The 23,011-nt window shown below is 39.4% G+C and overlaps 1 protein-coding gene across 1 annotated transcript; it reads left to right on the plus strand.

Annotated features, from left to right (window-relative positions):
- Positions 1 to 1,641: 1,641 nt before the first annotated feature.
- Positions 1,642 to 18,097, plus strand: CENPI (centromere protein I). Its single transcript, XM_009820192.2, has 20 exons — positions 1,642 to 1,840; positions 2,139 to 2,276; positions 3,254 to 3,372; positions 4,360 to 4,467; positions 6,198 to 6,246; positions 6,564 to 6,610; positions 7,301 to 7,390; positions 8,866 to 8,994; positions 9,253 to 9,417; positions 9,686 to 9,806; positions 10,012 to 10,103; positions 10,439 to 10,556; positions 10,655 to 10,719; positions 11,204 to 11,301; positions 11,703 to 11,838; positions 13,654 to 13,778; positions 14,858 to 14,906; positions 15,063 to 15,296; positions 16,930 to 16,971; positions 17,791 to 18,097. Exons 1-20 carry the CDS (start codon positions 1,642 to 1,644, stop codon positions 17,920 to 17,922), a joined length of 2,256 nt encoding a protein of 751 aa, XP_009818494.1. The 3' UTR covers positions 17,923 to 18,097.
- The last annotated feature ends 4,914 nt before the right edge of the window (positions 18,098 to 23,011 follow it).

Consider the following 23,011-nt stretch of genomic DNA (forward strand, 5'->3'; position numbering starts at 1 on the left):
CAGCTGGAGGGAGGAGGGTGTGCGTGCGTCGGCTGGGGAGGAAGGGAAGGGATGTTCGTGCCAGATATCCGTGGATATCCACCACAGCTGTGCACTGGTAGGCTCGCTGTTAGCAAAAATTGGAGTTCCAGCCTGTCAGTTCTGCTTTAAGTGCTGGTGGTGCTCTCTTCCCCACCAAACCTTTCTGGTAGGACTCCTGCAAGACAAAAGGAAAAAGACAGGTAGAGCAGGTGATAAGGAATCTGTGAGAAAGCTGTTGTACTCCAGAGTGTGGCAACCGAGGACTGTTAGCTCTGTCTGCTTCCTGAACCACTCAGGTCTCAGGTGATTCAAGATGCCACAAGCACGATTCCAGAGTGTTTGGGGTTTTCTACAACTCTTACATGTCAGTCCAGCTCTTGTCAATCTAACCACGATATAGCTGCTGTCAGGAAATTTTCACTGTTTTGAAGCATCTCAGTTATTATTAGTCACCATCATGCAAAGCATCTTTGTGGGAGTTCTGATGTGCTTGGTATTGTCCTTTAATACTGAGGGGGTATGTTTCACCTGAAGTCAGTAGATTGCATTTGTAAATGTGAACGCTCTCTGCGTGTATGTATCAGTGTGTGCTTCAGAGGAGGTCTTGACATAGCTAGCCAGACATTTGTTCTTGGTGTGCTACACATGGAAGTTAGTGACAAGCAAACCTATAGGAAAATAGGGGTATTTCTAACATCTTAAGGAATTGAAAGCTGAATAGGGAGTATGAATTGAAAATCATTCTGGTTTATTGTGCCAGAAAAGCTAGGAAGCAAAAGATAGGCTCCAGCAATCCAGGGATATGCATGCAGACTCTATAAAATCCAGGAAACTGTAGCAATATTTCACATTTTATGGGTAAAAGATTCATCTCCAGCATATTGAGGAGAAAATGGCACTTTTCATGGTTGTATTTCACCCAGAGCTAGGTGGTTTTGCAGTGTTAGTAGCTCTTGTGCTTCACTTGGAAGTTTACTAAAATTTCATATTTTTTTTCCAATCCAGCTGTTAGGTAGAGAGGCTGCAGAAGAATCTAATTTTTGTAAAATAGGATGATAAGTTTTGTTATGATCCTCTAAAATCTGTGCATTACCTTGCAGGAAATCATGACCTGTTGACTGATGACATTGACATACACAATACAAGTAATGAAACTGATAATGCACAAAATAAGAAAATTGTTGATTGTGTTTTGCTACCTTTCTGGTTATGTTAATTTTTGGATTAAAATATTATATAATATTTTATCAGATAATTTTTAAACTGAAAGGGGTTCATGTTAATTTTTACTTGTGAATTTTTTCTTCCCCTTTTTAATGAAAGAAAGAATGGAGTTTTGATACGCTGTTGTCTGTGCATCTTCTGAGTATATTGTCTGATCTTTTTGGGGACAGGTGGCTGTAAATTATTTTCTCTGAAGTTACTCTGTTAAGTTATGCAGGATCCCTCTAAAATCCGTTTGTCAGGAAAATAATTTTTTCTTTTCTTGCATGGAGCCAGCTCTCTGATGTCCTTCAGCTGTTGGAGGTCCATCTATTTTCTTGCCTTTTTGTAAGGAAGGATTGGAACCCCTGTGACAAATGAGTAAAAATCTCCAGTCTCAGCTGGGAGTCTCAAAAGATGCAACGAAGACAGAGTTCTAAGACCCCAAAGCAGCCTCTGCAAGTTCACCATAAAAATCAAACTGATATCTCTGCATGGCAAAAACGAGGGAGAATTGACCCTGAGAAAAGTGTCCAGGATCATCAGTCTCCTAACAGTCAGAAAAATGACAGCAAGCAAGACTCCCTTGAGCAAGCTTTGAGCTATTTTGAGAAAGGTAAGAGTAGTTTTAAGGTTAGCTGCCTAGGATTGAAAATATAACAACTGATTTATTAATAACAATAATAATAATTAAAAAAAAAATATCTAAATTTACCTGCTGTTTTCCCTCTTTAATGCCTGAGCTTTGTAATATTTCTGTAATGTCTTAAAAGGTTTTCCCCTTTCTGCTACTATGGAAAGAACCAAACAAAAAGGAATATATGTACGGACAGTTCAGAGATGTTTAAAATAGTTAATTTTCAGTTCAGAAGTTGTTTCATCTTTGCGGTTGTCATCTTTTTTTTTCGTCCTAGTTCAAGACCGTGTTTCACTGAAGAACAACAGTGTTCTGCAGAAACACTTGACTACTGTGGAAAGCATTGCCCTGCAAAGAGGGTTACCCCCTGAAGCATTTGATGTATTGCTAAACGTGGCACTCAGTGGCAAACTTGGTAAAATGTTTATAAACTGCTAGCGTGTCTTCTGTGAACGTCTCTTTCCCCTCTAATCAAACCTCCTTGAGATAATGAGTTTATGGTGACTGTATTGTTAGGTACTTTAGCATAAAATTAATCTTTCTGGCATGCTTCAGTGTAATTTCTGAGTTCATGCTAAAAATAACCTCAGTTCTTGCTACAGGGGAGTGATACCCAGAAAAATATTATGGCTTGTTACAAATATTTTTTTAAAAGCTCATTTCCTTTGTTTGTAATTGCAGGTCTCTGAAAAGCTTAGTGTCTCCTTAGCAAACATTGTGTCTTTTCCTTGTTGTAACTGTTTGTGTAGGTTTCTTTTTCCCCAAGGTCAAAATAATTGAACAAACTGACATAGTTCTATTAATGAAGCCTGCTAAAATTAAATGTCATCCTAATAAACAATTCAGCAGTGTCAGTGCAGCCCTCACGCTGCTTTCTTAGAAATGGTGGTCAACATTTATACTTCTAAATAATGAAATATTCAATTAAAAAAAACCCCTAAACTTTCCCCTCCCTCGAACCCAAGAGGAGCACACAGGATTCTTTCCCCATTGTGCAAGTAGTTTAGTGCTTTTCTTGATTTAAAATTACTAGCTTATCTCCAGAACACTAATCTGCTGATGTTTGGCTGACAGTCGTATACTATTTTGCTGAAGGAATTGGTCGTTTAATATTACCAGAAACTTGTGTTACTTTTGGTTGTCTTGCCAAGAGTCTAAAGGCTATTTCAGTACTAAAATACTTGATATTCCATTTTCTTTCAACTGGAAAGAAATATTTCTCATAATTTTTTGAGGTATAGGTAAGTCCCTACTAGACTCTTGTGCACTGTTACTTTAAGCAATGAAGCTCTGAATAATCTTGTTCAGAGGGAATTTTGACCTAAGCTGCAAAACTATATCAAAGAACCTGGTACATGAGCACTATCTTATTTTAAATTATTTGTTTTCCAGCTGATACAGTGAATACTCGTTTATTGAAGAGCCTGGTTCCAGCCTCTGTAATACCAGAAAATTCTGTGGTTTCATCTGTATCTTGGCTCTGTGTCAGCAAATGCTCAGGCAACATCCAGGTAACTTAGTAAATGTTTACAGTAGTTATTGTCTCTCCATAGGAATTATGAGAAAAAATTATTTTCAGGAAGCAAAAATCCTGAAATTTTAATGTACAGGGTTCTGAAATAAGATACTGTCCTTTAGAAAGATTGGCAGAGACACCCATTGCTGGAATGGCAGTGGGAACCGAGGAGCACTTTTTAAATGTGAGTGGAAATTTGCCCTGCTTGTCTTGTATCTGAATTCCTTAGGAATGGTTTCTCCACCAGCATTTCTGTGAAATACTTCAGCTATGTGAGGCATTCTTCATAAACTTCAGCAAGGTATCCCTTAGGTTCTGTGTACCTTGGCCATGGCAACATGACTTAACGTTAGCAAAACATTCTTTTTTGTCTTCATGTAGTCTGCTCAAAGGTTTACATCATAGAACCGTTTAGGTTGGGAAAGACCTTTAAGATCGAGAAACTTTTCTTAATACCCAATCTAAAGCTCCCCTGGCACAACTTGAGGCTATTTCCTCTCATCCTATCACTTCTTACTTAGGAGAAGAGACCAACACCCACCTTGCTACAGCCTTCTTTCAGGTAGTTACAGAGAGTGACAAGGTCTCCCTGAGCCTCCTTTTCTCCAGGCTAAACAACCCCAGTTCCATCAGCCACTCCTCATAAGACTTGTACTCTAGGCCCTTCACCAGCTTCGTTGCTCTGCTTTGGATGCATCCAGCACCTCGACGTCTTTCTTGTAGTGAGGGGCCCTCAGATCGTATCTGAGGGTTAGCACGCATTCAGAACTGAGCTGTTTTTTCCATTTGGGTATGGGAGTTGGTGCTCTTGGCAGGCTTTCTTGCACAGCTGAATTATCCCTGTACTGTTCATCTGTAGCTATCTGGTTGTCCTTGAGAGTGGCATATATCCTAATGACTGTGTCTCTTAAATTGGCTTGTGACTGGTGTGTCTGGCTTTTGCTTATCACTTAATGTAATATGACTTTTTTCCTATCTGCAGCTGCTTTTTTTAAGATGGCTGATCACGTTTTTTGACTTCATTGATCACAAGGAACAACTTCATGCCCTCTATGGTTTCTTCTTTTCCTTCCTGCAAGATGAGAAGATGGTAAGGAGAGCTGAAGAATATATGGAATTGACAAAATAAACCTAAATGTTCATTAGTAGTATGCATACTAATGCTAGAATTAGTCTGGAGTAGCTGTTGGCTAGAAACTGTTTTCTGATGGCTGGAATTTATTTTCCTTTTTTTTCATTTTGCATTCTAAGATTGCTGGGTAATTTAGATTCAGAAACAGGGAAGTATTGTAGGATTATTTTAGTTTCAATGCTGTGCTCTGTTTGTTTAAACATGTTTCCAAGAATTGCTATTCTGCATCACAGAGTGACAGTATATTCTGTCTAAATTCCCAAGAGTAACTATGGTGCTGCAGTCTCTGGGATTGCCTTTGGTGTCCGACATCATCAGGTGAAGTCTCCTGCTCCTGGGGAGAAACTTACTTGCATACCTTGGGCAAAAGGTTTGGGCGCTTCACTACAAGAAGGACATTGAGGTGCTGGAGCGTGTCCAGAGAAGGGCGACAAAGCTGTTGGGGGGGTCTGGAGCACAAGTCTTATGAGGAGCAGTTGAGAGAGCTGGGGTTGTTTAGCCTGGAGGAGGCTGAGGGGAGACCTTATTGCTCTCTACAATTACGTGAAAGGAGGCTGTAGAGAGGTGGGTGCTGGTCTCTTCTCCCAGGTGACAAGACAAGAGGAAATGGCCTCAAGTTGTGCCAGGGGAGGTTTAGGCTGGATATTAGGGAAAATTTCTTCACTGAAAGGGTTGTCAGGCATTGGAACAGGCTGCCCAGGGAGATGGTTGAGTCCCCATCCCTGGAGGTATTTAAGAGGTGTGGATGAGGAGCTTAGGGACATGGTTTAGTCATGGACTTGGCAGGGTTAGGTTTGTGGTTGGACTTGATGATCTTAAGGGTCTTTTCCAACCTGGACGATTCTATGAAAAAGAAAAAAACCTTTTAGAGCAATGTTTATTTAAAGGTGAGATACTCTAAATGCTGTTCTACTTAACTTATTTGAAATGTAGCTTAAATGAGAACAAGCAATCAGGACATTTCTGCTATATGGCAACTGTAAAATCCAGGTGCTGGAATATTGAAGTGTTTGGATTCAGTTCATATTAAGATGATCTTGGCAGTCACGTTAGATATGAAACTGTTAATATTCTTTCAGTTTAGGATATTTTGTGGTTAAGACTTTTAAAGTTGCCAAAGTTCTGAGTTATATTTCTTGCAAAGTTTTTAATGGTTTTTGGTTAACATTAGTTATAATCTTTTCATAAAACTGGATATAAGTTCTTACCATTTAAAATAGCGTTTACAGGCATGATGGGACAATTAGAAAGTGCAGCAGAGCTGGTGTGAAACTAATTTAAGACCCTTACAGCCTCAACTGTAGTTAGAAGCTCTAATAAATTATTTTGATTCAAAGGTGCCTTTCTTTTTGAAAATGTAATTGTACTTTCACTGCTGACTCCTGAAATATCTAGACCATGTTCCAAAAACCAAGATCCAAGCTCACTGAATAGTTTGACTACTATAGGGACCGCTCATAGTGTGCAGATAGTATTTCTAAATAAAATTGACATATGTCACATGTAAAAAACATGCTACTTCTTAAGGGAAGTAAGGTATGCTCTGCCCCAATGGGGACGCAGTGATGACTTGAGGCAGCCAACTAAGTGAAACAATATTAGCTTGTGAAGCCTGTATGTTGCTTTTAGTGTATCCTGGTTAGCAGTCTGCACCAGCAGGATAGTTAATTGCTGCCTTTTCTTTGCAGTGCCCCTATGTCTGCCACCTCCTCTACCTGCTGACTAGGAAAGAAAGTGGTGAGTCTATCCATTTGTATGAGATGGAATACCCTTTTGTTTCTTATTTTGTTTGCTGGCACTGCCTTTTCTTCCAGTGGCGCTAATACAATGACTAGGCAATATATTGCTTTTAAGGCAAAGAAACATGTGTGGTAGTTCAGCCTGATTTGTGTGACACTTTCTGATTTGGAAACCTGTCTATTAGCCTAGAAATAAGACTGATTGGTTCTGCCTGCTTTGCCATGACTTTCTATAATAAAAGTGATGCTACATTTTTGCGTAAATGTCTGATACAGAGTTTTTAAAATCCCTTACGTTCTGAACTGTATTTTCAGTCAAGCCTTTTCGGATTAGGAGACTACTTGACCTCCAAGCAAAAATGGTGAGTTTATTTCAAACCTTGTAGAGTTTGAACTGGGGTTAATAATGCAGTTTATAAGACTAACATCCTTACAGGATGGAGAAGAGTGGCTAGGGTTTCAGGACAGGGTTAGACTTGGAGTTGTAGGTTATAGTCGTTGTATCATCAGGGCTTGTCTATCTTGCATGTGCATCCCTAATTTTCATTTGTGTTTTGTGACCATATGCACAAAGCTATACATTTTGTGGCTAGGTCTGGTAAAATCTCGGAAGCAAGGGGCAGCTTCATTTATCTACCACCATCTTTAATTTTCTGTTCATCTTCCTTTTTCAAGTTGTATCAAAAATGACTGAGAAATATAAGATTGTAGAGGATCTTGCTCCCTTTTTTGTAAGGAAAAAAATGTAGCTTTAATAACATGGTTTTGGAGCATTTAGACAGCAGAAGACCATATTTTCATAGTTTTGATTGTTAAATTCCTTTTTATTAGTTATGACTACAGAAAGTTCCTTCTTCAATCCCCTTCCTATGGTATTTCATTGACACAGTTTCCTTTCATTTTCAGTTGTTCATCTATGATTGGTTACTCACATGTAGCTTTAGAAAGCTTTTAGTAATCACTGGGGGTTTTTTGCTTCTAGAATACAGTATTCAGTTTCTATATTAAAGACATACCCCACATGTTTTTCCTCTTGTTCTGCTATTTGTCAGGGAATGCAGTCTCATCTGCAGGCTCTACTATCACTTTACAAACTCTTTTGTCCTGAGCTGGTGACCATAACCCTTCCTGCGAAAATGAAGGTAAGGAGTTAGATTTAATCTATTTGCAACCAGTACTTACGACAGTATTTGTACCGAGCTTTCCATTTAAACTATAGCATGAATTAGTGGTGAAGTTTAGTTCTATTTCCTCTTTTCACTGAGCAAAATCAGGTTTAGATGAGCCTTGTGTTTTGTTTCCTCTTCAGCATGACATGATTTGGAATGGAATGGCATCTACTTTTATCCTTATGAGGATTAATTTAATCCTTCTTTTGGTGTTCTTGCTGGTTTTGACTTGTTTCACACAATGTTAAGTTCTTCAGGAAACAAACTGTCTTATTTGCACAAGGCATTGTCCAAATTGCAGACTTTCTCAAGTACAAATAAAAATGGGAGTCAGTAAGTAACTTCCCATTTGGATAGTCTATGTCATAGGAAAGAGAAAAAAAGTGGGAAAAAATGTGGTAGGCTGATTTGTCAGAGCCTCAAGGTAACAACAAAAAATATGACTCCACTTTTAGAGATGCCTATGTGTATGCTTAGCCCTTTGACCAAGTAGAATATATATAGCAGAAACTGAATATGTAACAGAAAATAGCAGCAGGTGAGACCTAAATTCTGCAACAAATTTTCTTTTGGTACTTCAATGGGATAGACTTAGGGTTTGGGGTTTTTTTTAGAAGAGACATTTAATTTATATGTAGGCAAGTTGTGTTTCTGTAAAAGAAAACTTGTGTTATTTCAATCTGCTTGTGTTACTTACATTGCTCTATAAATTTATACATTGCATTGTGCTGCATAGTCATCTATTGGAGAATTTGTTTTTTGTCATGCACCAGAAGTGAAGAAAATAACTAGCAACTAAAACCCAAATACATCTTCAACTGTTTTTATGAACACACTGCTTTAACTTGTATAATAAAAGCTTGACTACCTAGGCCCAAACCAGTCTGAACACTTTTGTGATGGTTTGGCACTTGATTAGGATTTAAAGACTGATTGCAATTGAAGTGACAAAAAGTAAGTTTTGTGCAGAAAAGGCGTTGGGTTGGTTAATTTTTCCAGTTTTCTTTGTAGCTGTAGTGTCTACAATAAATTGAGAATTCAATTACTCATTGAATTGTTCTCTTTGGCAGATATCACTGATGCTGAATTCAGGAAGCTTTCCTAGTAACTTGCATAAGCATACCTTGGTCATGTTTTATTTTAATGTATACTTGAGATTTACTCTATGAATTGATGATTGATCTGAATGAGGATTATAAATCAGAAGTGTTGGAGATCTCTTCTGAAAAAGGGGGCATCATTTCAGAAGGAAATAAAAGCATAACTGTTGAACTATAGTCAAAAGGTAATAAAACTGAGGAATGACGAAAGTTCTGTGCTGTGAAAACCGAGCCCCTTGGTCTGTCAAGCAGAGTCACTGTGGTGACGTTTTTCAGAATAGAAACTAATCTTTCTGTTCTTTTGTCTTAGTTTGGCTTATTGCATGGGTGTCTGATTTATGTTTTCAGACTTACTTCAAGAGTTCAGAGGGCCCATGGAAAGCAGCAATCAACATAGCAAGGCGAAGAAACCAGGAAAACTCTCCAGTGTCCCAGCCACTCTTTTTAGGCACAGCTCAACCTCAGTCACGAAAAAGGGTAGGTTATGAGCCTAAGGTAGACCCTAGAAGGCGCCAAGCTGTTTTCGTTATGAATATTGGCAAATAATGGGAGTCAGGCTTTATTTCAGCACTGGTAAGGGTGGAGTAGCTATAAAGAAATGCAGCATTCCCATTATAACAAAGGCCTGGATACCTTTTTTGCAAAACAGGGTCTTTATGGGAACACTTGTCACAAGTGCACTTCATTGCATTGGAAACAGAGTCATTGCTATTCACTTGTGTTTTTTTTCTACAGAAATGGAATAGCCAGTTGATTATACCTGCAAGCAGTGCAAACAAAAATAATTTAGAAGAGGACAGGGAAAAGAACCGTGTTGATTTGTACAGTACGAATGAGTCTTTTCCAGTGGAGCAGCTGCAGACCTTTTCTCAGCTCCTACAAAATATCCACCACCTAGAGGTGAGTTTCAGGAAGGTGTCAGTAAGCTCACTGAATGTTTTGAGAGATCAAAGGATATTCCTCTATGCCCTGTTTATATGTGAATAGTGTGTGGGCTAGCTAGTTCTGATAGAGCATCTAGTCCTACCTGAGGGCGATGAATGAGTCCTGGAGATGGTCTTGTTGCCAGTAAAATGATTGGACAACTCTATAGAATGAGATTCTCTGGCAGTTTGCTAATGTAACTACTGAATAACTCTTTTTTTTTTTTTCTTGATTTCTCTTGCAGTTTCCTTCCCAGATGGGTTCAGTGCTAACAAACCCTTTATTGCTTCACTACATGAATTGCATCAAAGATGAATCTATTTACCTGAGGCTTTACTATTGGATGGGCCAGACTCTTCAGGAAGGTAGGAACTTATTATTACCTCGCATGCTAGGGAGATAAAGGATGTCTGAGGCTTTTCACCTTTCAATAATGGTACTTTGCAATTCAGATTTATAGTGATAACCACATAGCGTTAAAACAACTGCTGGAGGAGAACTGAATTTTGTTTCTGATTGTGCTTATTCTTGCTGTGCTCATATACAAATACAGTGTTCTCTTCTGTTTAGAATGCACCTGGTGTGTGGCTGATAACAACCTATATGAAGAAGAATTCAAGGACTTCCTGGAAACTGTCTACAAGACGGAGTGTTTCCTGCAGGTAAGTGCCTGTTTTGTGGAAGCCAAGAGTTTCACGAAGTCTTACCTTAACATACTTTTGGGACTTAACCTGTTTCCTGTAGTATCTCTGAGAAGTGACAGTGTCTCAAGTAATAAAAATACATATTCCTATAGCAAGTCAATATTCTGGGCATGGCCTTGTTATCTGCAGGAAAGATAATTTGAGAATGGTGTTGAGAATGATGATTTGAATGTCCTGGTGAATTGCATGGCAGGAAGGAGGTGTAAGCCTCTTTCTTTCTCCATGGTGAAGTGAGCATGGCAAGGTGCCGGCACATAAGATGAGTTTTTGAATGTTCGTTTTCTGCTTTGTAGGAGGGATTTTCTTCCTGTGAAGAGTTCCTGTATAAGAGCCTTCCTCTCTGGGATGGCTTCTGCTGCCGGTCACAAATCCTCAGACTTGTGAGTTGGATCCCCCTCAGCAGCTTCTCTGGTATGTGTTGCAGATCCTTTGGGTGAGTCTGGACAGTGTCTGATCTTGGGGGATAAAATTTGTGCACAGATACCATGCTGCGCTCTCATTTGTTTCAGAGATGAAGTCACACCTCTATGATCCCCTGGCACAGCTCTTTTTCACATCGTCCCTTTACTTTAAGGTAATTTAAGTGAGTACAGTGGCTGTTTACTTCTAGTTGATACTGCTGTCTGCACTTGTCAGGTGTAGCAGTCTGAGGGATTGTATAGCAGACTTACTTGGGCACAGACTTCCCCAAAAGGAGGATAAAATTTATACTTACAACATAACTTCTTTGGGAATTTGAGTGCCTTTAAGATACTTTCTTTTTTTGACTGAAATTAAACTGAGGCACTGGAAATAAAAAGAACTGGTAGTACACAAGACAATAGTAAGTTTGTTTTATTGGAATTTTAACTCAGTGTTTGAAACGTGCGTTCTCCAGGAAAAGCTATGTAATGCATACATTCAGTTCAAGGGGACATGGAATTATCTCACTGCTCTTTGTGCTCCTGAGAAACTCTTGATACCTTTCCTTGTATATGTCAAATCTCATGGCATTTTTTGTTTAGTATTATGCATTTACATAAATTGTCATCAACATGTTTTCTTTTTGCCTCTTGCAGTGCAGTGTTCTTGAGAGCCTGAAAGAGCTGTTGCAGAACTGGTTAAATTGGCACGTGATTCATCTGGATTCAGAGTCTGACTCTCAAGTCCATTCTTTGTAAGTTTGTCTGAAATAAATGCAATACAGTGTTCTGTGCATTGTTCACTAGTGTATTTAGGTATATATTCTAGGAAACCTAGAAGGTTAATAATCTGTAATGTTTCTGCTATATTGTAAACTACCTTGTCAATCCTGTTCTTTTTCTTTAGAAGTCTTTCTATTGACACTGAAAATTGAAATGTCCAGAAGTCAAAATCCTTGTAACACTGACAGCTGGGTCATGTTTGTAATAATGTTGGTAACAGTATGTTACTGGGTATATTGAAGAACAAATGCATGTTGCTGAATGCTTGGTGTGGCAGAAGGATAAACTTAAATTTCTTTTTTTACCACCTTTCCTTTTTCCCTTTTGCAAAAAGAGGTGCATATATTAATGTTGTGTCATGTCATTGCTGCAGGGATACCACCCTTTCTGGACTAGTGAAGGTGGTGGCTGAACTGATCCACTTTGTTGGATGGATCTCTACTGTTGCATTGCGTTTGGAAAACAATCCTACTTTCTTGCTGTACTTCATCCTGGATTTCTATGAGACCGTATGTATCCTATTCATTTTGGCTTTCAAAATCCCAATACTCTAAGGCTGTTCGCATTTTTTAAGCTAGAGCATGAAAACACCTTCCTCATTATAGTTTATAGAACTTTGTGATTAAATGCAAGAATGTTCCAAATACTTGGTAGATCTACAGGTGATAGCTGCTGCTGTTGCATCCATAAGCAGAACTAAATACACTGCTAGAAAGTGGTTGCTCTTAAGTCAGAAGTGAACTGTGGAAGGGGAAGTAATAATATGGCATAACATGCTTTTTTAATGCTAATTTATAGAAAAGAACAATCTACAGTTCAATTTCAAACAACATACCCTGGTGTTTTTCCTTAAACGCTCCCTTAAAAACTGTTTTTTCCCAGTTTGTCCTGTAGACAAAACTAAGTGGCATCAAATAGGCTTAAGCCTATTCTCTAGTTTCCTCACATCCTCTCTGGAGATGTGCTTACTGCCATGTGAAGTCCAGCCATGCTGTTGTTGCTTCTACAATTTGGATAAAATTATGAAGAGTTCAAAAAACAGTGATAGTTCTGGGATCTACTTGTAACTGAAATGTCCATTAAAAAATGCACAAAACTAATGGGCAACAACATTTGCATAAGACAGCGTGTTTAAAATAAGTAATGCTCATTTTATGGGAATATACAGAGAATCATGCACCCTTCGATATATAATTATTGGTACCCTAGCAGACGACTAGGATTTGAATTTTTTCTTGATGTTTTGCTTATGTATTCAGAACTCTAGAGATTTCTAAAATCATGCAGCTGAGATATTAAGTAAAGAGTCTAGATTTCTGAAAATACCAGTAATTCAGTTACATACAAATATCTGCCTATACCTTACATGGTGTAGCTGTACTGAGGGCAAGAGGAAAGGTGAAGGTCTGGCAAACAATCTTCAGTGAAAAGTCTGTTATGAGATTAGGAGGAGGAGTCCTAAAACAATTGTTGTGCCTAATTTAACAAAATATAAAAGGTATCCATCTTTGGGATGGTGGGCTGTCACAGCTTAATTGTTTATGGCCTGAACTGTAGTAACTAGATATGCGTATTCTTAGATCACTGCTCTTCTGAGAATGATACGTACCTTCCTGAAGAACACACCTTTGGGAATAGTTACTGTGGCTAAACTATAGAGGACAGTAATGTGTTAAGTTACAGCAATATTGCTTTTAATTATTTATCCATACTATAAGACTGTCATTATAGCTGAAGATCTTGTTAAATCTGCAGAAATTTTAAGATGTCTTTTTTACTTGAAACTCAACCTTAAATTCGAAACATGAGTCTGATAATAAACCCATGTTTTATGGCCATATCATCTTTTCTTAGAGCAAAGCTCATGTCATGTGTTCACACAATTCCAGCAAGGTCAAATAGAAAGATTTCATTTCCCAACTGGAAGAAATGGATGGTCTGTTTGGCTTGCTGGTACCAGCAAACCAGGCTAGGAACAAGGTCAGGTCTAGTGCAATCCCAGCTATGTATGTTGGAATGATCTAAAAGATCAGAAAAAATGGCTGCTGCTTTTTTACAGGGATCTGGGTAGATTTGACTCAGCAAGTAACCATGTCAAAAAATATAGTACACCTAAATGGTTGAAGCAGAGACTGAGATATGAACTGACCAATATGCCTTATACTGAGAAGGAAAGAAATGGAATTGCTTTGCCCTGGCCTTCCCTCCTACGTGAAGTTGATGGAGCTGGCTGGAATGCAGTGTCATGTTCACTTTTGCTTTTAGATGCTTTGGGGTTTGTTAATGGCAGTAATAATCTGCCTGGATTTGCTTCATTCTTCTAGGTGTGTGACATGTATCTGAGGTACAATCTGCCTTTATTGATAATGCCTCCTGCTGGAGTTTTCTACCCAGCGCTTCTCAGCATGGATTCTGTCAGCTTGAATCAGCTCTGCTACATTATGTACAGGTACTACAAATGGTGTGGGCTGTAGGGACTCCTTGTCTTCTCTTTCAATCTTTTGGAAATGAAATTACTTTGGTGTAAAATCCGACATCCGCTTTTTCTTATCATTGAAGGCAAAGGTGAAAGTTCCATTTGTGCCCAGCTTTCATGATACAGGATTTTATAGCTGTAGTTCCTGCTCTCTTTTTTTTCAGTCTGTTATCCAAAATAGCAGGATTCTGACCTCTTTCCTAGTATTATTTCCATATCTTTGATATGTGAAGGAAGGAGTTCCCATATTGTTTTGAGAGAACTTAAGTCAGCCAGCTGGAATCACTAGTAGTTAACTACACAACTTCTCACTCCTGTGCTTTGACCTAAGCTTTTCCTTATAAATTCTGTAATGCACTGAGTGGGAAGTCCTTCTGCCACCTCCAGACTCTGTGAGAATTTGGGACTGCCTCGTGCTGCCTGCAGGTCCAAAGACAGCACTGTTTAGCGCTCTGCAGGATCAACCAACATGGCTGCTGTTCTTGGCCTTGTTAGTTCCAGTGATTGCATCTGAGAAGAGTAGCCAATTGCTGACAGCTGGCGCAGGGCTCTCCATGTGGCTTTTTCTCTAAGGACTCTGCTGGGTAATTAACATGATAGGATGGTCTCTGGGAAATAAGAGGAACTAGTGCTTATTATATAGAGCAACTGTCAAGTTGCATTACTTCCAGTGGCTTCTGTGTTTCTGCTTAGTGAATGAAAGTCTCCCTTCTTAAAAATACACTGCATTTTTCTTCTGATTTTAAGGCTGTGTGCCAATTCTTGTATATTGCCTTTATGAAGGTGACTGTCACAGGCAAACCTATCATATCTTAAATGATTAAGAGATTAATATTATTGGGTGTCTCCTTGCTTCTACTGGAAAGGGTGGGTATATGCCAAGTGATAAAGTCCCTTGAATACTTTTTTGTGTCTCTCTTTTTACCATTTACCATCGATAATCTCTCTCGTAAAGAAAATAAGTTTTCTTAACACATTCCTCCACCTTTTTTCATCACTGGGAGGTTGTAAAAATTTATAGGCACCTAACTTTCACTTTTTTTTTTTTTCAGGTATCGAACCAACTTGGTGGCTGCAAAAGAAAATGAGCTGAGTAAAAAGGTATTGCGGACAAATCTGCTATGTGCTAGAATAGACCTTAGCAAGGGGTTGGATTGAATGGAAGGGAGGTGTTCTAATGATGTTCTTTTAAGGACTGGAGGGAGCACACAACTGCTTTGAAGATGCTATTTATTGATTTGTTTTCTTGTCCTCCAGGAAATGCTGCAATTCAAATTCAGTAGCCAGACATACCAAGAGTACAACCAGTACATAATAGCTATGGTGGGTTGTCTGTGGACATCCAGTGCATTCCAGAAGGATATTCATCCTCAAGGTCTTTGTATGGATGATGAACTGCTGAAGAAAGCCACAGTGCAGGAATTCAAAACCAGCTTTAACATTGTCTACCACCCAGCCATGATGGGCTATGCTGTCCTCTTCCTGCAGCAGGTAATGGTATAGGCCAACATTCGGGCCTTTGGCAGCACCAGATGTTCTGTCTTGACAGTTTCTCTAGAGAAGTGTCTCTCAGTGCACTGGCTGACAAAGTGTACAACTGAGCTTTCAAAAACTGGTATGGCATTCTGTGTTTGTGTCAGATCAATGGCACAATTTGAATAGTCTTTGCATGGTATGAAAGCATGAATGTAACAGTTTTAGATGTGATATGTGCTTATGATTATTTTGAGGATAGAACTAAAATAGCTAAATAATGAAGTAAATTAGTAATTCACTAAAAGCTTTCTAATAGTGCATCTAATAGTGCACAAAGTATGGAGCGTGACCTAGACATTTAAACTCCAGAAAGTCAAGAAATACATAGTTAAATTGTATGCAGGTACGCATGGTGGAACTTTCAGCAGTGCTTTCTGGCTCTTGCAGTAGCTTTTGAGAATGGCTTAGTAAAAAAGAAATACAAGTAGCTACTTCAAGTATAGAAGTAAGATAATATGGTGCTGTCTTGTATTGTCTGATATGAGTTCTGCTAGTAGTCACCTTGAATTGTGGGTGCCATTATGTGTTCAGTGCAGCTATTGAATAGTGGAGGGAACAGCTTGCCAAAGTTGTTATTGTTTGGAGATGTGCATGCTGCCCTGAGAAATCAGGTTTTGTAGGCTATCCAAAGGATGCACATAGATGCCATTTTGTTGTGAGGAATGCTGGCAGACTGAAAGTGTGCATAGGTGTGGCTTCTGGAAAGAAGCAAGGGAAACCTGAGGTTAAAGTTGAAGCAAAGAATGCTGGTTAGGAACACTTCACAAATTTGCCTTCGTTTATATACTCAGTGTCCTGAATCTAGGTAGTTTGTCTCTTACTGCTGATTAAACCCAAGTTTTATCATTGCCAGAGGAGTTTATTTTTTGTTATATGCAACTTCTTTTCCTTGGTCTTTCTGCTGTTGTAGCAGGATTAGTTTTTCATATCTTTAGTCTAGATCCTTGCTGTTCTGAGGCTTCTTGATTCTTCTCTGTAGTTTTTGTAAGTTTAAAAAAAACCACCAAAACCCAAAAAACCCACAACCCCAAAAAAACAAACCAAAACCTTCTGGTGGAGAATTTTTGCATTATTCCTACTGCAGAACCAAGAAATATATTCTGATTAGCAGCTACCACAGGTGTGTCTTAAGACAGGAAAAAATATTTAGCTGCAGTGCCATCTTTTCTTAAAACACTTCAGTGCTGAGCACCAGAGGGCACTGCTCTGCAGCACACTCAGAGAACACAAGCAATAATCTAAATGTCAGTAGGTTCTCTCCTCTTGCTCTTTCTCATTGTTGGGAATTATCTAGCTAATGTTTTGAAAGGGTAGCTTTTACACTGAGAGACAATGGTTAAAGATACCTGTGAATATTCTCTGTTGTTATCCAGTAATGCTGCAGCACAGGGTAAGACTGTCTCCACATTACCTTGCCACTTGTGGACACAGTATGATGCTGGAAGCCCATTCTGAAGCATGATTAAAAATTTCTCAATTTCCTTGCACCCCTGCAATTCCTGATTTAGGAGGGGACTAAGCAGAGGCCGAGCAACTCTGGACATACTTCTTATCTGACTTGATACTGTTTTTATTCCCTCTCCTTAAGGCTTGGCCAGATGATACCGCCTTCAACTTCAGTTTAATTAAGGTAAGATTTCTTGTTTTAGTGAAGTGAAAACAGGCACTTTTCAGCAGCTATGTAGAAGAGGATGAGGTGATAATATTCACCAATTCCACAAATGCTCTCTAAAAATTTTGAAAGGGGAAAATTCCAGCTGTAGACTTTGGTTCAGTCTCTTAACAGGGCCAAACATGAGGACATCAACACCTGCGAAGTTATGTATCTAGCCATCTGTGGGTAGTGGTCTGAGATTTTTATATATTTCCTCCATGAGTCAGTGCAGTATCAGGACAAGGCTGTTTATTGTTCTCTGCAGGCTCCAGAAAAAGTTTTGGTTTTGGTGTACTTGAAGCAGAATTCCTATTATTAATAAACTTTAATATTAAATTTCTGAGATGGATGTGTAGCTTTGTTATAGCTTTGAGCAGGGATCCTCCACAGTGGCAGTTTGTTTCATTTCCTTTATCACAGTGTACTTCAAACCTGATCTGGAGGAGTCACCATTAGTGATGGAAAGAAGGCTTTAATATCCATGTTCATTTGGTTCCTGACATCTTCACTGTTGATCCAATAGACTTTGCACTTTTTAGAACTGGGATTTATAAGCATCTTCAGTATTAAAAAAGATCATGATTCGGCATGTTCAAGCTAAGAATGTGTAATATGTAAGTGAAAAGTTTGGGCATTTGGGAACAGGACATGACCCTGTATACCTGTGGGTATTTACAGACTACGATGAATGTTGTCAAACTGTGGAAGGCGATATTTGCAGACCTTTATCGGATTGACTTAAGAAAAAGACAGAGCTATGTCCTGCACATCTGACTATTCTTTCTGTTTTTATAGGGAAAGAAGTGGAACTGGTATCTGGAATATCTCTATGCGCAAGGTTTAAAGGGCCTGAAGGTCTTTATTGAAAGCAGCATCAATCGTGTTTCCCAGGCCTCTTGCAGTAAAGCAGGGAATGTGCAAGTGTGACCCTGGGAGTCACTGGAGCCTTTTTATCATCTGGAACAGGAAAGCAGAATATAATGGACTGTGTCACTAATTCTTCATTCCTTAGAGGATCGAAACAGAGCAATTACCCTTGTCTGCATTTCTGTACTGACATCTATTTTAAGAAAGTAAAGACAGGGAAGGAATGCTTAGGCTGGCTTGGTTCACTAACACTGAACCCCCTCTTGTCCCTGTTGAACTTCTCTGGTCTGAAGCTGCTGAGCTCATAGGTTATGTATCATCCACATTTTTCATCCTCATTTTTCTCTGTTGGAGTATCTGCTTTGATTGAGAAACAAACGTTTTCCATCTCAAAACTGCAATGAGGAGTGCTGCTTCATTTATAAGTAATGTTGATCCCTGACCACCTGCTTTGCCTTCCTCAACAGTAGGTAATGAGAAACAATTTAATCAGCGTTTCAGGGGTACTGTATATGTACTGGATTGGAGCACCACAAGTTTCCCAATTCCCTGTTGTACCATGTATATACTGGCTTTGAACAGGCTGACCAAACTGACCTTCCTAAACTTCATTTTCATTATGAAGCTTCCAAAAGAGACTTTTTGCTAACATTGCTTATAATGTTCTTCTAATGCAGCTGGAAAATTCGGTGCTCAGTTGATGGTTTATTGATGATTTGAGCACTTGAACTATGTTGCCACCAGCTCACCATTTTCTATTGATAAGTGCAAATGTAGCTTTCCTTTTTGTGTTCTTAGCTCTGTACGTGTTGTATATTATACATGTACATATATATATAATTTATATTCTGTAAAGTGTTTCCAACATACCATTTTGAAGGAACTCTGCTACAAAATGCATCTTCTCCTGTCATTTCATTTTAACATTGAGTAGAAGTTCAGAGAAGATGAACTCAGGTCTCCAAAATTTGAGTGAACTTTATTTCACTGCTGTAAAACAAGGTGGTAACCACTTGAAAGAGGGGTCAGAGTATACTGAATTTTGCATTGTGATTCTGTACTTTGATACAGTAAAGGAATCAGTCCCGAGCGTGACTCCAGAGCCACTAAGGATGTGTTTGGTTTCTTCATCCTCTCAAAATCAGGCTGGCTCTAGGTTGAATACCATACTTTTTGGCTCAAGTAAATTATCTGGTTATTATGCGTGTGTATATATATTTATATGTGTTATATATATTCTCTCCAGAGAATAAGAAAATCTTTTGCTGAAGACTTTGAGAGATTTGCAGAGAGATCTGCTTAGACTAAAGTATTGCCCTTTCTCATCTGGCTTTGTTATTCCAGCTAGTATAAGTGCTGCTTGCTAATTTATGTCAAGAGAAACAGATCTTCAAAAATCTTTATTATATTTTCTCAACAGAGGAAACTCCACAAACTACAAATTCCTCCAAGTGGATATGTTTCAAGATATAGCCTTAACATATAACCAGTTATCTCCTTTAAAGGCTGGTTGGTGCTGTTGTTTTGGACCAGCTCAGCTTGTTGGCTGAGGACTATTCCAACACCACTGGCTGGCAGTCCCTATCGTAGTGTTGCCTATTGTTTGTTAGACTCCTTAAAGGTTTCAGTTAAGGACTCAAGGAGGAGAGCTCTGTAACTCCATGGGTGTGTTTATAGTTTTTCTATGAATCTTCTTTCAGAAAGGTATCAGAAATGCTAGCACTTACGCTGGAAAGCCTGAGTACTGTATTCCTTAAGGACAACTTAATCCTTAGCTTTTGTCCTTACACCATACGATTGTCTTCAGATGTTGACCAGACTTGTACTTCCATATTGCTATACTAGGATTCTGTATAGGAATAGGGCTGGAGGGATTGACAGCCCTAGGAGAACATGAGGTGAAGACAGGGACCCAGTTGTAGATTGGTGTATGGCAGGCTCATTCAGTGGGGAAAGGAGCAAATACAGAACATCTCAAAGAAGCATTTAGTTCTAGCCAGGAAGACAGACTTCATGTTACCTGGGTGCTGTTTGGAGTTTATGTGGAAGGAGCAGAGCTCCGTAGCATTCCTGTCAGGCTGAAAGGTGCTGCCAGGGGCTTCATTTCAGTTGAGAAAGGTGCCTACATTCTTAAGAGTGTGTGTGATGGATGTAAATGTATTTAAAGAGGCTTATAGCAGAATCCTTTACGATATACTGAATGTTGTATAGTTATTGGTCCCTGAGAGGTTGGTGTTTGGTTGGGAAAACACAGAATCATGTTATGGAAGACTGCTGTTGCAGCATCACAGATCTTTTATTACACTCTGTGTTACAAAAGTCTTTAAACAAATTGCGTACAATTTTGTCATTCAAGTGCACAGGCTGAATGCTTAGAGGTGCAGAAACACAGTTACAGGGCAGATAACTTTCCTTTAACGTCAGCTTTGTTGATCAAGATGGCTGTTTAAAATCCTTCTCATGCAGCAATGATGTGTGCCTAGTATTACTGGACACCTGAGATGACTTTTAGTCTCTTTGTACGCCTTGGTAGTTCTTGGATCAGTTGATCTCGGGGAATGCTGGTTTGTGTCCTGTCTCCCCACGAGTAAAAGTTGATGACCTGCTCCAATATCTGAATGGCTTCCCTTCTCAGGAGGCTTCTACCTGCTTTCAATTTAGGGTATTTGTAATATAACAAGCAGGTCAGGGCAGCAGTCATTCCAACTCAACCACATTCTGCAGCTTTTCTAGTAGCCTGTTTAGATGCTTCCAGAGAGTGAGGCCTTTCCCTTTAGAAAAATTTCTGAGCGGGTATTAGATAGGATTTCGAAGTACAGAGCCAGAATCCTGTCTGGGGTAAGCAGGCATAGCTCCACTAATTTCTAATGGGTCTATGTTGAGTTGCACCAGCTGAACATCTGGTCCACAGTTCATGAACCAAAGCCATTAACCCCTCCCTGGTCAGGCACATTTGGCCTGAGCATTATGCATCTCAAAATGCAAATGCCTCGGGCTAGAGTTAGGCTGAATTCTTTTTCTGAAGCCATGTTTGTTTTGTGTTTCTGTTAATAATTTTATTATTTTGTAGGGAGAGACTCATTTGTGCATTTTTATGCATCAGGCTGTGTTGTCCTTTCAGAGAGAGCTTGGTCTGAAAGAGTTAATAATTTCAACCTGTTTTCAGCTGGAATGAAGAAACTGGCTCCTCTGTGTCCCTGCTTTCTATTCTTTTATTGGCCTACTTCCCTCTGCTTGCATTTTGCATTCCTAATGCCATGAATAAATCAGGACCCAAGGATTTAGAAAGTGGTACAGCTGTAGCCACTCAGAAAATCGAACCTCTGAGGCTTGTACTGCAGCTCTAACAACTGCCAATAAGTGTGGGTCCTGAACTGTTCTAATAACATTTAACTGGTACCAAAATAAAATTCACTTTGCCCTTTTTAGATAATGTTTAAGTTTTTCATGCCTCTACCCAGCATCTCCTCATTCGGCTCCCTTTGTCTTTTAGTTAAAGCTCAGTTATAAGCCCTTTAGGGCAGGGCAATCGCCTCCCGGCTGCTGTGACAAAATGGTTTATCACAAATCTTTGCACAGTGGAGAAAAGAATAAGGGTAACTGAGGGATCTGGCCTCGCTAAGGGTTCATCTTCTCTACAGAATCACAGCACAGTGAAGCTCCTGTCTGGCTGTGGTCCTAGATCCTCTGATAACTTGTCATTAATAATATACACTGGACTGCTTTTATTTGTAGCACTGTGGCTCCTGAGAGAGTGTGAGAGAGTTCTTTATGTGCTCTTCAGTCTGGGTGAAGAACAACAAGCATTGGTAACAAGCTTGCTCTGGAGGATGAACATCTTGAAAGACAAAGTCTCCAAGTATTTTCTTCCAGGAAAGATGATTTATGTTGTACCAATAGCTTTCCCTCAAGATGGCTCAGCTTTTTAGAATAAAAGTAATTATTTTGGTCTGATTGTGGTTTGATTTCACCAAACTTTGCCCTGACTAAGAAGGTATTTTATGACCTTCTTAGCATATGGTGATGTGGTTTTCAGCACAGGATTCCCAAGATCTGTATCTAGCTGTTAGACCTGCCTGAGTAACTCCCAAGTAAGTACAGTTGGCAAAGGAGGTATTGAAGTACATAAATAATGTTAGGTGAAGTGCGTATCTTGTGGTGCTGCTTCATTTCTCTGCTTTTCAGTTTCCTGTCTTGTAGGAGTAAAAAGTCTGCACAGCAGAGGGTAAGATTTTAAAAAAAAGCCTTAATTATTTTGGCATCTAATTTCCATTTTCAGGCTCACTACAGTCTTGCACAAATGTAGAAACTGAAACAGTTGGTCTTCAAGAAAAGCTGCAGGTACCTTATACAGGCTCTAAATACTATTTTAACCTTGACAGTATTTAGAAATCTGTAGGCTCAGACATGATCCCATTCTGCAGCTTAATGAGCGAACACATGTCAGGCAAGCTTTGGCACCTGCCAGAAATGTGACACAAAATGGACTGTTCTGGTACAGGCTGGGTGATGGGATAGGCTTCTGAGCCTCAGGCACTGGGTTTAGGTGCAAATTGCAGCAGACACTTTTGAAAATTTTATTCTCTGCCTAAATAATTTGGGCTCATCCTTTAAAGAATTCAGTGATAAGCTTCTTGTGTATAGGTATATTTTCATATGCAGCTGTATCCCCAAGCATTTTGACTCGCTCTCCTCCAGTATCTGTGCTGCCTCTAAGTCCTGACTGCGATCTCTGCAGGAAGAGGCTGCTCTCTGCAGGTTTTCTCCCAACCCTCTCTCTATACTATCTAGGCCTGTAACATTGCCATCATGGTTTGTTGTGCACGGATCACTACGCAGTTTCCTTTCTCCTGGGGCACCTCTGTTCTATGTCAGAGTGGATCTTTGGTAGCTCCTGTGTCATTGCTTTCCTGCTCCTTTGTGTGCACAGCCCAGTAAATAAGGAGGGGGATGGAAGGCACATTGTAAATGAGTTGACAGCTTTTGAAGAACAAAACGGCCCCTGAAAACCACCTGTCTGCCTTCCCCTTCTCTCCTGCATGTTTTTGCTTTCTTTTCTACCATCTTCTCCTTTCTCTTCTTTCTTCATCTCTCCCCCAAATTCTTTTACACTCTTTTGACACCCACCCCTTGTTCTTTTGGTGCTCGC

This window comes from Gavia stellata, chromosome 14, assembly GCF_030936135.1.
Source record: "Gavia stellata isolate bGavSte3 chromosome 14, bGavSte3.hap2, whole genome shotgun sequence".
Classification (NCBI taxonomy): domain Eukaryota; kingdom Metazoa; phylum Chordata; class Aves; order Gaviiformes; family Gaviidae; genus Gavia; species Gavia stellata.

Coding starts and splice junctions, on each gene's coding strand:
- CENPI (XM_009820192.2), top strand. CDS start 1,642: ATGCAACGAAGACAGAGTTCTAAGACCCCAAAGCAGCCTCTGCAAGTT. Junction 4,468..6,197: donor TCCTGCAAGATGAGAAGATG/GTAAGGAGAGCT, acceptor TTTTCTTTGCAG/TGCCCCTATGTCTGCCACCT. Junction 9,418..9,685: donor AAAATATCCACCACCTAGAG/GTGAGTTTCAGG, acceptor TTTCTCTTGCAG/TTTCCTTCCCAGATGGGTTC.